We start from the raw sequence: 15,532 nt of genomic DNA, 5'->3' as shown, positions 1-15,532 counted from the left end.
TGTTTAAAGGGATTTATTCAAAAAACACTAAGATTAACAAAAATGGAATTTTAAAAATTGTTCAAGTAACCTACAGAAAGACAGAAAAAAGTAAACAGAGAAATGAAAACTGAGCAACTAGAAAAGAGGAAATAAAATGACAGACTTAAGTACTCATGTACCAAAAATTTCATTAAATGTAAGTGGTCTAAAATACCAATTAAAAGAGATTTTGGTGTATTGTATTTTAAAACACGACTAAACCATAGGCTGTCTATAAGAAACTCACTTTAAATATAATTATTTGGGCAAATTGAAAGTTAAAAAGATGGAAAAGATATATCATGCAAAGATTAATTTAACAAGTGATTATATTAATATAAGATAAAGCAGACTGTAAAGTAAAAACAATGACTAGAGAGAGGGACATTACATAATGATAAAAGGGACATCCATCAAAAAAGATATATCAATCCTAAATATGTATACACCAGACAACAAAGTTGCAAAATAGGCTAAGCAAAAACTAATAGAACTGACAGGAGAAATAGACAAATCTGCAACTATAGTTGGAGGCTTCTCACCCCGTTCTCAAGAGTTGATAGAACAATGAGACAAATGACAAAATTATAGAAATGGAGAACAGATTAGTGGCTGTCAAGAGTTAAAGAAAGAGTGGGCTTGGGGAGAAGTGGTAACTATAACAGGGCACCATGTCTTTGGAGTAATTGAAATGTTCTGTACCTTGACTGTATCAATATTAATATCATGGTTGTAATATTGTACTATACATAGTTGTGTAAGACTTTATCATTGGGAGAAACTGGGAAAAGTATATGCAGGATCTTTCTGTGTTATTTCTTATAACCTACAATTATGTAAAAATTGAAAGTTTCAATTTTAAAAAGGCAATTAAAATATCTAAGGGAATACTCAGTTAACATTTAAAATAATAAATAATACTATAATGTTGAAATAATATTTGATGAGATATCTTCAGCCACATGATATTAAATGAGAAAAACAAGGCACAGAATTGTATATGTATGACTGTGATGATATAAAATGTACCATATATTTAGAGAAAAATTTGGAAGAGAATATATGAAAGTATTATGAAAATTATACTAAACTTCAAAAATAATATGTAAATATATATAGGAAGGTAGCCTACTTAACCAATGTGTACATATCCCAGCTATCACTAAGTGAGCATGTCAAAAGAGTTGCCACTTGTTTGGGAAACAGCAGAAAGTATCAATGAGAGTCACTAGTAAAGGGGGGTTGGGTCTCAGAGGGAGTTAATTTATTAGTGTAAAAAAGACACTATTTCTTTTCATCTTTAAAGGTTAATGAACTGAGTCAGATTTGCTACAAGCATAATGTATGAAATATAAGTCCTCATTCCATCTCCTTGTTCCCATTCTTACCTCCAGTGATAACCTCTTCTAGCAGAGACTGCTCTTTGTCTCTGCAATAATCATTCATCCCTTCTTCTTTTGTAATCAGAATTCAGTTGGGCATATATGGTTGCCCATCTGGAGACTAGAACTTCTAATTTCCCTGCAACTGAAGTGTGCCTAGGTAACTAGGTTCTAGCAATGTACTGGAGCAAAAGACACATGTGCAAATGCTATCTTATGCCCATATAAAGAAAGAGACATGTCTTCCTCTTCCATGTGTGGATATGATAATGAGCCACATTCAATCATGGGGATGAGGGCAACACGTCAGGCTTGACTGTTCTGCTGGATTCAGAGGACAAAACCCATCCTGGATTGTGCTTCTGAACTTCCCCATTCCATCACATTCTTTTGATGTTAACATAGACAAAGGAACTCAGATTCAGGAGATTTACTACCAACAAAAGAGAAAAGGACATATTGCAATTAGAATTATTGGTACCAATTCCTTACTGGAGTTTATACCTACGACCTTATGGTGAATAGAGTGTACTCCTTGCTTGGGGTTGGCCATGTGACTGGTCAGCAAAGTATTAGTAGATTTCTATGAAGAGAGACTTGGAATACACTTGCACAGCTGTGCTTACTCTCTTGCTTTTTTGCCACTTGTGTTATCCTGCTGGTCTTAGAATGAATAGCATGTGTAGCAGATCCGGACCTGACCCAGAGGCTGAAGCCAAGCCTGGATCCCAGCCTGGATCAGTCAAACCCTAGCTCACTTGCAAACACTAAGAAAGAAATACTGTCTTCTGCATGCCACTGACAGTTTTGCAACTGTTATGCAGCATAGCTGACACAGCATAGAAAACAGATTCTAGAGCAGCATCAATGTGCCCATAGGGAGGGAAGTTTCCCCCAGATTGGTGGCAATTTGCACTGTGGGATTGAAGAAAGAGATACATGGGTTATTTTCTTTTACTTGTACTAATACCAAAGAGTTTATAATGAAAAACATCAGTTCCCATGCCTAATCTTTATTTGCTCTCCAGGGCAACCACTTTCAATCCTTTTTATCTGTTTATTTTCATTTTTATCTCCATATTTTAAAATTATATTCTTATACCGCTCCCTGTTGGTTTGTTAATTTTAGACATTATCTATCATATACATTCTGTATTATATGGATGATAAAGATTTAGATGTTTCTTAATCTCCCTGCATATACTTCTCCCCCAACCCTATATGTCACATATACCTCTTTTAACTTTTTAGTTAAATGAATGGTCTGTATTTATAATGACTTATTTTGACTATGAAATATTGCTCACTGCTGAGTCTAGTCATACAAAATGATTATGTCTCTTGTACATTTTGTTTCTCCTGAAGTCAGTAATTACTTTGTTTTCTCATTTGATTAATTTTCTGTGTACATATGGCTAATTTTTCTAAGTGCTCCAACAGCTGTTAGACATCTATCACCAGTTCTATTTGTTTTGCCATTGGAGACTCTGCCACAGTCCTCCTTCCTCTTGCTCCAATCTGGGCCTGATGTCCACTGAGGTTCCGGTTACCCTCTCCCCAGCTCTCCTGGCTAGAGTTCTGTTTCCTAGGTCCCATGTCTTTTTCCTAGCTTTAGTTCCTTCCTTGTTTTGCAGAAGCACATTCCCTAGTAACTTCCTAAGAAAGCATACATGAGAAAGCTTCTATTTATTTGACTAATTATCAAATTAATTAATAATTGGGGTAGAGAACTCAAGGTGAAAAATAATTTTCCTTCTGAATTTTGAAGGTGTTTCTCCTTCTCTCTTCCTATTGATAAGAAATCCAATTGTGATTCCAAACCTTTTGCACAGCCTTTCTGTGATCTCTCTACAAATATTTATGATTTTTGTGTTTTTAATTATTTTTCAATTCCTTGATGAAATGGTTCTTTTTTAATTCATTGGTTAGATACTCAGTGTCATTTCTCTCTGAAGATTTGTGTTCTTCATTTCTGGGAATTTAAAATTTTTATGTCACTTATCTTATTATTTCCTCCCTTTATCTTCTCTATTTTGTCTTCCTGGAACTCATGTTAGTTGAATAATGGACAACCTGGATCCATCTCCTAAGCTTTTTGCCTCTCTCTACTCTTCTTCAGCCACTCTGTCTCCATGATCTTCTTGGGGAGTGTTCTTGACACCATCTGTTGAGTTTTCTAATGAATGTTTTGTTGTCACTCACTTAGTTTCCAAACAGCCTTTTTTATTCTCTGATGATTCTTTTTCCGTTGCATCCTCTTACCCACACTTCCTCTTTTTGGCCCTGGCATCTTTCTTAAAGCTCTGTATTTCAGGACATTAGTTGCAGTCACGTCTTTTAATTTTTTTTCTCCTCTCTGCATGGTCTGTGTTTCCTTGAAGTTTCTTTTTCCTGCAGGTTTGCTTCCCCACTGGAAGCCATCCTCATGCCATATCTAAACTTGAAGCCCAAAAGTAGTCCTTGAACCTTCTGTGGGCCTGAACGGTTTGTTGACTGGTGGCCTTCACCATAAAATAATCAAGCTGACAGATCCAGTCAGTATCCCTGGGAGTTTCTCCTCTGTGTTTGGGCTTCTCCATGGTGCTGCAGGCCAGTTTGGACCTCTCCATGGTGTTGCAGGCCAACTGGACAGTTTCTTATCAAGGCCTCCTCCTCCCATTCTAGGCATTCAGGTTGTTATTTTTCCTGCTCTGCTACCTCTGCTTCATTTGCCTTCCATTTCCAAAAGATTTCTTGAATTCTCTGTTTCATTGTTGTCTCTTATCTTGTTTTCTTTGACTTGGTGAGTTTATACACTTTTGATTTCTTAAAGGTCATTTTAAAGGAGTTTTCAGGACAAAGTAGGTAAACACATGTGGTGAATCTGCCATTTTTAACTGTATGTCTTAATGTAATGCCATGATAATAATAAGATGGACATATTTAGTCTTTATGTCTAGTTCCTGGCACAGTACTCCTAAAACCTTCATCATTTCCTGAGTGATAGAGGGAAGACGATCCTCTTCCGTTATAGTATTTGGTCTTAGTTCCCTGTTCCTAAGACAAGAACCTCTAAGACCCTTGGAATCTTCAAAAGATGAGTGACTTTTTTAATATGCTAATATGATGAGTGGTGGCTGGAGACCGCTGAACAGCTTTAGTGTGGGGACTGGTCACCAGGAAGTTGGAACTTCCAGCACAACCCTTCTGACCACTGGAGAGGAGAGAGAGGCTGGAGTTGAGTTAATCCCCAATGCACAATGATTTTGTCTGTTATGCCTAGGTAATGAAACATCCATAAATACCCTAAACAACAGGGTTTGGAGAATGTCTAGGTTGGTGAACACATCAAGGTGCTGCAGGAGCCAGGCACCCACAGGGGGCATAGGAGCTCCATGTGCCCCCTTCCTCACCCTGTGCATTCCTTCCATTTGGCTGTCCCTGAGTTGTATCCTTTATAATAAACCAGTAATAGTAAGTAAAGTGCTTTCTTGAGTTCTGTGAGCCATTCTAGCAAGTTATCCAATCCAAGAACAGGGTTGTGGGAACTCCCAGTTCATAGCTGTCAGTCAGTACAGGTGGTCCCACTTGCAGTGGTGTGTGAAGTAGGGGCCATCATGTAGGAATGAGTCCTTCACCTCTGCGGCCTTTGCCAACTCCAGCTCACGTCTTCCCTTTCACCCATAGACGTTGCTTCCATGAGTGCTCCCTGATAAGATGTCCTGTCATTTAACTTCACTTCAGAGTCTGCTCCCTGGAGCCCCAATAGATGATAGCAGATTTCTTGCATGGTTACATGAGATGGTGGATGAAGGTCTGTACCTGCTGGACTCTGAGCAGCTTTGCTTTTTTGCTACTGGGAGCTTGCTATGGACACCAGAGGTCTTCTCTCCAAGTTTAAAAACTCTTTTCCTCTCTAGGTCTTTAAGGCAACATCTTCTGGGTATCTGTTGGGTGAGGCAGTGGCACAATTAAGGATTTTACCTTTATTTCTAAGTCTTATTTTCCTACAAAAACCATTCTCCCATCTGGCCAAGAAGTGTTTGCCAGCCATTCCTGAAGCTCAGCCAGAAAGGCCTGCCTCTGGAACACGGTTCCTGCTCTTAAGGCTTGTGGTCTCCAAGGCAGTCCACCAAGGTCAGTGGCTGGAGACCATGATGGATCGGTGTGATTGCAGGGCCCTGGGGTGTGGCTCCACCATTCAGGCCGAAGTGAGGATTGCTCATTGCACAGGAAGAGGGCCCAGGTGTGACAGGAGCAGGGCACTCTGTAAGGGCAGGCAGTGGACTGTGTGGGGGGGTGAGGGCAGCGGACAGTGTGGCTCCTGCACATCTGGTTTGGGTGCTTGGTTGCTGGGGTAAGACGAGTTAGGAAGGTTGGATCTATGACATGGGCAAGTTAGGAAGGTTAGATCTATGGCATGGGAGGACTGCCCGGGAAATCACAGGGTAAGTGAGCAGAGTGAGGAGAGCAAGGGCTGAAGTCAGAGCCTGGTGAAGTGACCCTCACTGGGCTCATAGGATGTGAGGAGGAACAGCAGGGGAGGTGGGGTGGATTTGGGAGTCTGTACAGAGCAGAAACCAATGGAGGGGAGAGTGGAAAGGAGGGGTGTCCCTGCACAGACTGCATCCAAGAGGCCAGGTACCATGCCCACTGTGCCCAGGACAGTCCGAGGGTATGCCTGCTATCTCCACATCATTACTCAGAGCACCCAGTCTCTCACAAACCATGTGGTCACCACAGGTAGGACCAGGACTGAAAAGCACAGTGCATGTGGCAAAATGAAGGCCACACATAGGACAGACTTCAGCAGGTGCTGGGCAGGAGCCAGGGTGCAGCAAGTTGGGACGTGAGTAGAAATGGAGGCAATGATCATGACGCTTCTTCCTAGAAACTGGGCATGGAGGCGTAGAGGTGCGACTGTGGCCAGAATGGCCAGGGTGCAGAGGAAGGGCTCTTTACTGCCTGGGCTGGACAGACAATGGAAAGCTAGCCAGCTGGTGGGAAAAGTCAGTCAAGAGGAAAATGGTGAAGACTGGCCCTGATGGCTGCATTGTGTCATCTCAAGTAGGGCCTGGCCACGGGCAGGAGGAGAGCCTCTCTTCCACTCAGCTGGTATTATGGACTGAATTTTTCCTCCTCATCAAATTCGTGTATTGAAGCCCTAGCCCCCAGTATGGCATATGTAGAAATAGGGTCTATAATGAGGTGATTAAGGTTAAATGAGGACATAAGGGTGGGGCCTTGATCTGATAGGACTGGAGTCCTTTAAAGAGAAACCAGAGAGATCACTCTCCATCTCTCTGTGCTGCCCAGAGGAAAGGCCATGTGAGGAAAGCATCCACAGCGAGCCAGGCAGAGGGCCCCCACCAGAGCCAGACCCGCTGGCCCCTGAACTGGGACTTCCAGCCTCCAGAACTGTGAGAAAGTGTCTGCTGTTTAAGCCACCTGGTCTGTGGTGCTTTGTTATGGCAACTTGAGGGGACTAAGACCTCTGGGAAGGAGGGAACAGGAGGGTACAATTTAGACACATCCCTAAGGACAAGATACTGGTCAGAGGAGGCTCTTGCCCTGATGCTCAAGAAGTGGGAGTAAACCTGTGTGTTGAGAAGGTCAGAAATTTGAAAAAACACTCACACTTCAGAGAGAGTCTCTGAGAGCCACAAGGGAGGGGACAGCCACCAGACATCTGGGGATTCTGGAGAAGACTGGGCAACTCAGGAACCCTGGCAGCATTGCAGGCTGGAGCTGCAGGACATGATCAACCAGGGACGGCCCTTCCCCAGATGCCCCTTGGAATCTGACAGACACGGAGTATTGCAGCTGGGTGGACCTCAGGACATTCTTATGTTCTCAAGTCTTCATGAATGCTGAGCGGTCCTGTTTGTACTGTAAGCAAGTAGATAGGATCTGAGTGTTGTGGGTTTACCTAGGGCAGCAGGTTGCCCCAGAGCCCAGTGAAGGTCAGTGGTGGGGAACCTCAGCTTACTAAGGGCGGGGGCCAAATCAGGGGCCACTGGAGGAGGCTGCTCTGATGGTAGAGCTCTAATCCTGATTACTAAGTCTGGGCTTTCAGCAAAGGGTGCCAGGAAGACCACCATACCCTCCCTGGCATGGGAGGAAACCACAGGGTGGGGATAACAGGGACAAGGTAGAGGGAGGCAAGCTCTGCAGGAATGCTGGAGGGTGACAGCAAAGCTAAGAAAAGGAGTCTCCTAAACAGTTTGGGAAATGTATCTCCCGTTTGAGTTTGTGACCCCACATTCCTTTCTGGACCCCTCAATAAAATGCTGTGTGTAATTCAGTATTTGTTTTGTGTTTTATAAAGCAACTAGATTAAACTGAAGTTAATGTCATTTTGACATTTGGGAAGGGATTTTAGGACAGCCATTTGGCACCAGAAATCAGAGCAGGTCTCTTTATGGGAGCAGATGCAGGTGCTGGTTAAGGACACATGGGTTTGTATCTTCACACTGCCATGTCCAGCTGGGTGACCTTGACAGATGGCTTCACCTCTTTCTGAGCCACAGTTTCTTCATTTGCACAACGAGGGTAATGACTGTTGGTGTGAGAATCAAATCAGATAGTGCTGCAGGACTCAACAGAGCACCTGGTGTGAAGTAAGTACTCAGGAAGAGAAGCCTCTATCTCCGTCATCATTGTCATCAACCATATTAATCATAAAGGCAGTAAGAATTTCAAAAGAAACCCACAAATACTTCCTCAGAGGATTAGAAAGTGATTTTTCAGGTATACATAAATCCCAGGGACTCTTCTCTGAAGAGTTATCAGTGGTCAGCTCCTCTGGGGACCCTTGCAGGCCTTCCTAAAATTCCACTCACTGAGGCACCACGGAGCTTGTTGGCCTCTGGGTCCAGGTGCACCTCAGAGATGGGTAGGAGCCACCATGTGCTTCTGTGTGCCAGACCTTGTTCCTGGACTTTTGTATGCTTCTGAGCAGTCTGAGGAGGGATGGAGAGAGGAGGGGGAGTGGGAGGGAGGGTGAGAAGATCAGGGAAGCCATTCCTTGCATAAGTCGTCTTGTCTGGAAATGGGTTTTCATCAGGTGCACTTGCTCTGTCTTCTGGCTCAAATTCCCTGTCACTGGCCCCATTGCCCTAAGCCCATCATGTGGTGAACACCTATGACTAGTCCTGTGAATGCATTTCCCTTGAAATATGACAAGCTTTAAGGCAATGGTTCTGAGTCACAGGCAGTTTTGCCCTCCCTCCTTCCAGAGGACACCAGACAACTCTGTAGGCATTTTCTGTTGGCACAGCTTGGAGAGAAGCTACTGGCTTCTAGTGGGTAGAGGGCAGGGATGACACTCGACACCATACAATGCACAGGGCAGCCCCCACAACAAAGAATTATCCAGCTCTCCTCCCTCACTCCATCCTCATTATCCCCCCACCCCATCACTTCCTCCCATTCCACAGGAGAGCGCAGCTCTCTCCCTGGCACTCCTTGTTGAAACCTCAAATTTAATATACCCAGGATAATGGTGTCAAAGTTAAGAAACCCTGCTTTAAGGAAAAGCAGCCCACATACCCTGCTTAACTCACTAAGGTGATCAAGTTGGCAGTCTGCCAGATGCCAGGGATTAAGAAGCCCTACTTTGAATGGCTAGTTTTCCTTTGCTTGACACATTTATGTAAAATTTTGTAAGCAATGACTGCTTCCAAGATGTCATTCTTAATTCCTCATTGCTCTATGAAACCACTGCAGCTCAAGACACTCCCTATGGATATCATCATCATTTCATTCATTCATTTATTCAACCAATACACACTTCACTGAGCTCCCTTTTACACTATGACTGGCTCTAGGGACAGAGGGTGACAAGATGGAAGCTTGGCACTCAAACTAAAAGTATGCACTGGGGAGGTGGGGAGGACAGATGTACTAGTAAATAATGACAGTATCATTCCAGGTACAAGTCCTTATGGGATACACGGGGGTGGGAGTAGCAAAGGAAGGTGTGGTCAGTATTTCCTTTGCAGGCTCAGAAATTGGCCCCATCAGCCATCATCACATTTTGATTCTCACTTGCCAGAGACCCTTCTGACACCTCCCTGTATGGAAAGACAAGATGGGAAATGGTAATAAGCAATTTGGCCTAACAATGTCCCATTAGGAAGATGCCTATGATCTCCCTCAAGGGAATTCAATTTTAAATCAAATGTCTGACCTCTCAGAATAAAGTAAACAGAAGGAAAGCTTTATAGCCTTGGAAATACTCCAACCAAAGTAGGTCAGTTTCATTCCTGTTTGTCAAGGGAGTTCTCTGCCAAGAAGTGTGAGACCTCAGGTCCAGAAGAGCCCATAAAATAACCAGAGGACCACTACTCATACATAGGAAATTATCATGTAATAATAGAAGGCAGTACAGGAGAGTGTGAAAATGACACGAAAGACAAAGGATGTAACTTTGTCTTGGTGGCTGGGAATCAAGAGGTCTGGGTTCTGGTTCCAGCTCTATGACTAACTTGCTGATTTGGGGCAGGTCCCTTCTCTCTACAGGTCTCAGTTTGCTCACCTGTAAAATAAGGGGATTGGACCAGGGTATAATGAAGCATTCTTCCCAGGCAGGCACATTGAAGACTTGAACCCTCATTTACCCTTCTGCTGAAAATGTAGGACTTGAACCTCAGTCTTGAAACCCGGACACCTGTTGCTTTCTGATGATAACTTTAGGGTTACTGAAAATACTTAAAAAGGAGGCTAGAAGGGTCAGAAAGAGGGAGCTATTGCCTCTCCCATCCCTAGGCACTGAACAACAATACACCTTTAAGCTGTATTTGGCTTGGAATTGTCCCCAGTGCCCCAGGTGGCATTTTCCCAAATTGGGAGTTCAGACTAATGAGTGGGTATTGCTGCTTTAGCACCTTCCAGCGCCAGCACTGCCACTGAAAAGGGCTCCAAGGTAACAAGGAGCTAGGAATGACAGCCCCAGATTCCACTCTTTCAGACTACTGCAGCTGGAATGTCACGAGCTGCCAGAAGGATGGGCATCTCCTGAGCATCATCCCATCAGCTCCAGGAGAAGAGGTTTTTCTTAAAATCAAACAGGACAGGACAACACAAAGGCCACCGGACAGTAGCAAGGAATTGCCCAGGACAGGGACTATAACTCAGAATTGGATCCCAAAGCGCTTTTCCGGAATTCTTAGGACAGAGCCTCAGGACCCATGGGAGCGCTGAGGAGGGGAAGTGGCACCTGAGCCTCACTCCCTACCCAGTCACCCTTCCCTGTTCCTTCTATCCAGGCAGAAGGGCTACAGCCATTCTCATCCACGAATCCCGGTGGGAGCGGCCCGGGATTCCCAGGAGTTTCTGTGGGAAAGGAAAAAAGCCGCCCTTCTTCCTCCTTCCCTTTTCTTTTCCCACTCCTGCGCGGCGCTGGTTTGCGGGAACTGGCTGCTCCCAGGAGCCCCCAGACACTCAGACTTTAGGGGCCAAATCCCGTAAGAGAGAGGAGGAGGGAGGGAGTTGCAAACGGTTCCATCGCAAACCCAGAGGCCGGCCAGAGCGTTCCGGGGTTTCCTATCTGCAACCGGGTGTGTGTGGAAACACCAAGGCTTTGGGGCAGACGGATGCAGGTTCCAACAGTCCTCTCCTGGGGCAAGATTTTTGGCTTCTCCGAACTTTGGTTTCCTTGTCCATAAAGAAGGGTGAGAATATCAGCCTGGATAGGCTATTATGGGGTTCCAGTGGAGGCAAAGTGCCCACCCAGCACAAGAGGCACTGCCAGACGCGGCTCCAGGATTTTCGTCCCGGCGCAGCACGGAGGAAGGTGTGGGCTGGAGGACCAGGGCTGCCTCCGCTTGGCGCACACACTGTTTTTTTTTCCGGGGAAGCTGGGCAGACACTGTTGAGGGCACAGGGGTGAGAGTTCCCACTCTTCTGCGGAAGATCTGGGAGCCCCCGCCAAGCCCATCCCGCGTGGGACCCGAAGGAACCCTTCACGCCCAGGGGCGCAGTACTCACAGAAAGCGCGGCGCAGACGAGCAGTAGCACCAGCGGCCGCAGGCTGGGGCGCATGGTGCCCCGCGCGCTCTCCGCGGGAGCCTGGACGGCACCCGCCCAGGTGCACCTGCGGCTCAGGAGCTCAGCGCGTCCCGAGGGGGCCCGGACCCCCGCCGGCTGCCGCGACCCGGGGAGCCATGGCTGGACCCTACGCCGCGGCGGGCCCGGGACTGCTCCTCCTCGGACGCCTAGCCGCCCAGCCCGTTGATGAGGACGCGGAGCTATCCGCGCTCCTCCACCCAGCCCCGGCAAGCAGAGGGCTGGCGCGGAGCTGGCAGGGGAGGAGCGGAGGGAGGTGCAGACCCGGCCGGCTCCCGCAGGCTCGTCCCTGGGGCGGAGGAGGCCAGGGGAGGGCCAGCTGGCTTAGCTTTCCACGCTGCCACGCCCCCAAGGCCGGGAAAAGCCCTGAGTTCTGGGTCAGCCGTGCCACATCTTTCTGCAAACAATGGGCAACGTATGCGCTTTTGAGCCTGTTCTCATCTTTAATGACACGTCTAAGGGTTGAAGGAAGGCCGAGCTAGTGCCCCAGGACATAGTGAGTGCTAGGTAGATGCTATTGCATCCCTTCGGGGGACAGCTGCCTTGAATTTTGTCTCTGATTTTCACTTTATATGTGTTATTGAAGCCATATCATACATGCCCGATCCATGAAGTTCACTCCCATGAGCACTATCACACAAGGAAGCCTTGATGATCCGGGAGACCAAGGAGGACCACCCAGCACACCAGGCGTTTGGAGATGAACTGCCTGGAGGCTTTGGGCTTCCTGGTGTCCCTGGAAGCTAGTAGCACCAGGCAGACCTCGCAGCAGCCTGCTCAACCCATCTGAGTGCTATAATAGCCTCTCAGTTCCAGGTACCCCCGATGGCTCTTACAGACCCAGTTTTTTTCTTCCTCGGCACTGATGTGCACTTCCTTCCCTCCTGTCTCTCCTTCTATGTTGACCTTTTGCCCAGGCACTGTTAGTACATCAGCTCAGTGAATTCCCCCCAAACCCTGTGGAATATGATGCCACTTTGACAGAGGAGGGCATCGAAGGTGGAGGAGGACTGATGTTTCCAGGTACATGTATCTCAGGTCAGATGGGAAAGTCTGGGCCTGCTCCACTTCTGCTGCTGACCCTGAGTCTCTGTGATTGACCTCTGCTGTTAACAGGACATGCCCCAGCCCTCAGCAGCCTTCCTGCCTGAAGAGGCTATTGATAAGGTAGTATATATCAACCTAAAGTATATATAACCATGAGCTGGATTTTAGGAACTTTTGCTACAAAAATATTCACCCAAAGACCCCGTGAAATGCATGTAAGGATGTTTGTGGAAGCACTATGACAGTGGCAGAAAACTGGAGATAACATACGTGGAAGGGGGACATTTAGTCCTACCTTTGATATTCCTTCCTCCTGGAATGCAATCATTAGTATAATCCTGACCTCTCTCTACCCCCTCCTTAAATCCCCGCTCCCCGCAACACACACACACACACACACACACACACACGAGGCAAGCTCTACATGACTGATGCATTTGGGATCAGGACTGCCCTGAGGTTCTGCCCCCCAACTCTCCCCTGCCTTTGACAGCACTCCCACCTGCAAAGACCCTGTAACTGAATTGTCATTGATGGTCAAAGCTCTGCCCTTGCTGATTCAGTATCGTGAGTGGCAGGATGGTGATCTATCGAATTTTGGAGTTCAGTGTTAGAAAACCCACTTGCCCACAAGTATAAATTACATTTTCCAAGATCAACTTTTTCACTAATGAAAGTGATATTCAGCCTCATCTGTCTTAATCTTATTTCTCAAAGGGTTCAAGATTCAGGTTGGAAAGAAAAATGTTATTTCCTGGGCCCCACAAACCCAATGCCCTAAATGTGCATCAGCAAGAGCATGAGGTAAGGGTTTGCCATCTTTACTGTGTAGACTTCCATGTTGCTTCAATATTTCCTGTAACCACTGTCTGTACTGCCTTTTTGCTGGAAAGAAATAAAAAGAAAACAATATGAAAATGCAATCTGTGTTCAATACCAGAGCCTCATGACCTCTAGTGAAAAAGCAAAACAGCATTTGTTCTGGGCAATTCAATATATTTCTGGCCTGTGGCAAGTCACTCTCCTTAAATGGGGGCTCTGCTTCTCACAGCATTGAGGAAAAGGTCTGAAGTGGTCTGTGAGAAGCCCTTTTACAGGCCATGGATATAATTAGTAGCTTTGAAAAACCTGCTTGAGAAAACAAATTCTTATAGGGGTGGAGAATTAGCAATATATTTAATACCTGCCATGTCTAGGAAGTGTTTTGGAATTTAGAGTATGTTAATAGCCAATCCTCCAAGACAATATGAGAGATATTTGCTGTTGATTAATAGGATGGGAAATTGAGGCTTAGGGAAGGTAAGCACATGCCCCCAGTAACACAATTAACAAGGGCTGGGGCCAGAATTTTAACCCAGACAGAACCTGAAGCCCGTGACCTGTGCCCTTTGCACTGTACTAGGATTCCTGTCGGTCATGAAGATAACTTCCTTGCCTGTGGGGCTTCTGAAACTCTCTTGCATGCATCATTTCACCTGATGCTCAAAACAACTCTGTGGAGTAAGTAGGACCAGCACTCATAGCCTGGCAGAACAGGGAGAACCTGATGCTTGAATGGTCTCATTGAAGAGAGTTCAATGAAGGGACTATGTGCAAAGGTGCAGGCAGGGTTAAGGGAACCAAAGGAAACAGTGAAGTGCCTGGGATTACCAACAGAGGGCCTGAAGAATGGCAAAAATTCTCTCATTGCCAAACTTTAGTCAGGCACTTCTAAGCTTTCTTCTTGGCTAGGCCTCAACCTTGGCCCCACCTGTCTTTGGCCAGCCCAGCCCAGTCTCAGCAAGAATCCTGTCCTCAGTTTAGTGAGAATCCCGCTGACTCTTGATATCTTATCATGTCTGATTAAGTTCCTCATCTCCCGCCTTTGATATCTTGCCTGTCTTCAGCAAGAATCCTGTTAGTTGGTTTAGCAAGAATCCCCCTATCTGGATGTCCCCTCTTAGTAACCTTACATCCACTGGCCCCCTCACCCTGCTGCTTGGCCATAAATGCCCACTTGATCTGATTGTATTCCAAGTTGAGCTTGATCTCTCTCCCCTATCACAATAACCCATTGCAACAGTCTTGAAAAAAGTCTTCTTTGCATTTTAACAAGTGTCAGAATAATTTTTTTTTAACAAGGGGCAAACAGTGTTCCCAGAACTGGCAAGAGCTATCCTTGAGAGGGGAGCTATCCAGAGGACCATAACCATAGAGGAATGCAGCCACTGTCAACACTGGGGCCTGGCAAGGGGATTGGCTGTTGGGATAAACACCTTGACCTGTCTTCTCCTGTCCACTGATCTCTTGTGATGTCTTTCATTGGCTGTCCTCAGCCCAAACACAGAGATAAGGTACACAGATGGGGGAGAAACTGTCCATGGAGTTTAATCTCCTGGATGGGGAAAGTAGAAATGGATTTTGGAGGGATGAGGCCAAAGGAGAATAACCCCATGTGGATATGACTTTACACCCATTCACCAGATGGAGAAATGGAGATTTGATGAGGAAAACTCAAGATCTCACAATCGGGAAGTACGATTGCTGGTCTTGAAACTCAGGTCTTTTGATTTCCAGCCCTGAATCATTTCCATCACCCTTATCCCCATAATATCCAGACGTGATGGAAAGCCCCAGTATGATCTATTATCATTTCACAATTCTGGGCTCAGCCAGGCAGTTCTCATTCAGGGTGTCAGACAGTGGCTAGGATCAGAGTCACTCTAGGATGTGCTCACTCGGATGGCTGTGGCTGGAGAGCTGGGGCTCCTCATGTATCTCCCTCTGTCTCTATGTGCTCTCTCCATGAGGTGCTTCAGGGTGCCTGGACTTCTTACTGAATGGCTTATGGTCCCAAAGATGTGGAACCCAAGAAAGAGCAGGTAGAAACTGTATTGTGACTTATGACCCAGCCTCAGAAGTGACACAGTGCTACTTTTGCTGTCTTCTGTTTTCAAGGCAATCACAAAAACCTGGACAAGGTGAAAGGGAGGCAACATAAACTCCATGTCTTGATGGGAGAGTGAGAAGATTCCAGATGAGTATGTGTCACCATA

General features: G+C 45.9%; 1 protein-coding gene across 2 annotated transcripts in view; it reads right to left on the bottom strand.

Annotated features, from left to right (window-relative positions):
- The window catches only part of SCTR (secretin receptor), a 112,528-nt gene extending 100,832 nt beyond the window's left edge, over positions 1 to 11,696 (bottom strand). For both annotated transcript variants that reach the window (XM_037001082.2, XM_073241329.1), the window contains exon 1: positions 11,373 to 11,696. In XM_037001082.2, the coding sequence (XP_036856977.2) occupies positions 11,373 to 11,426 (54 nt within the window). In that variant the 5' untranslated portion in view covers positions 11,427 to 11,696. The remainder of the gene's footprint in view (positions 1 to 11,372) is intronic.
- Positions 11,697 to 15,532: the final 3,836 nt, after the last annotated feature.

Source organism: Manis javanica, chromosome 7 (genome assembly GCF_040802235.1).
Source record: "Manis javanica isolate MJ-LG chromosome 7, MJ_LKY, whole genome shotgun sequence".
NCBI lineage: Eukaryota > Metazoa > Chordata > Mammalia > Pholidota > Manidae > Manis > Manis javanica.
Note: the sequence above shows the minus strand (reverse complement) of the source record. Positions and strands in the feature narration are given on the sequence as shown.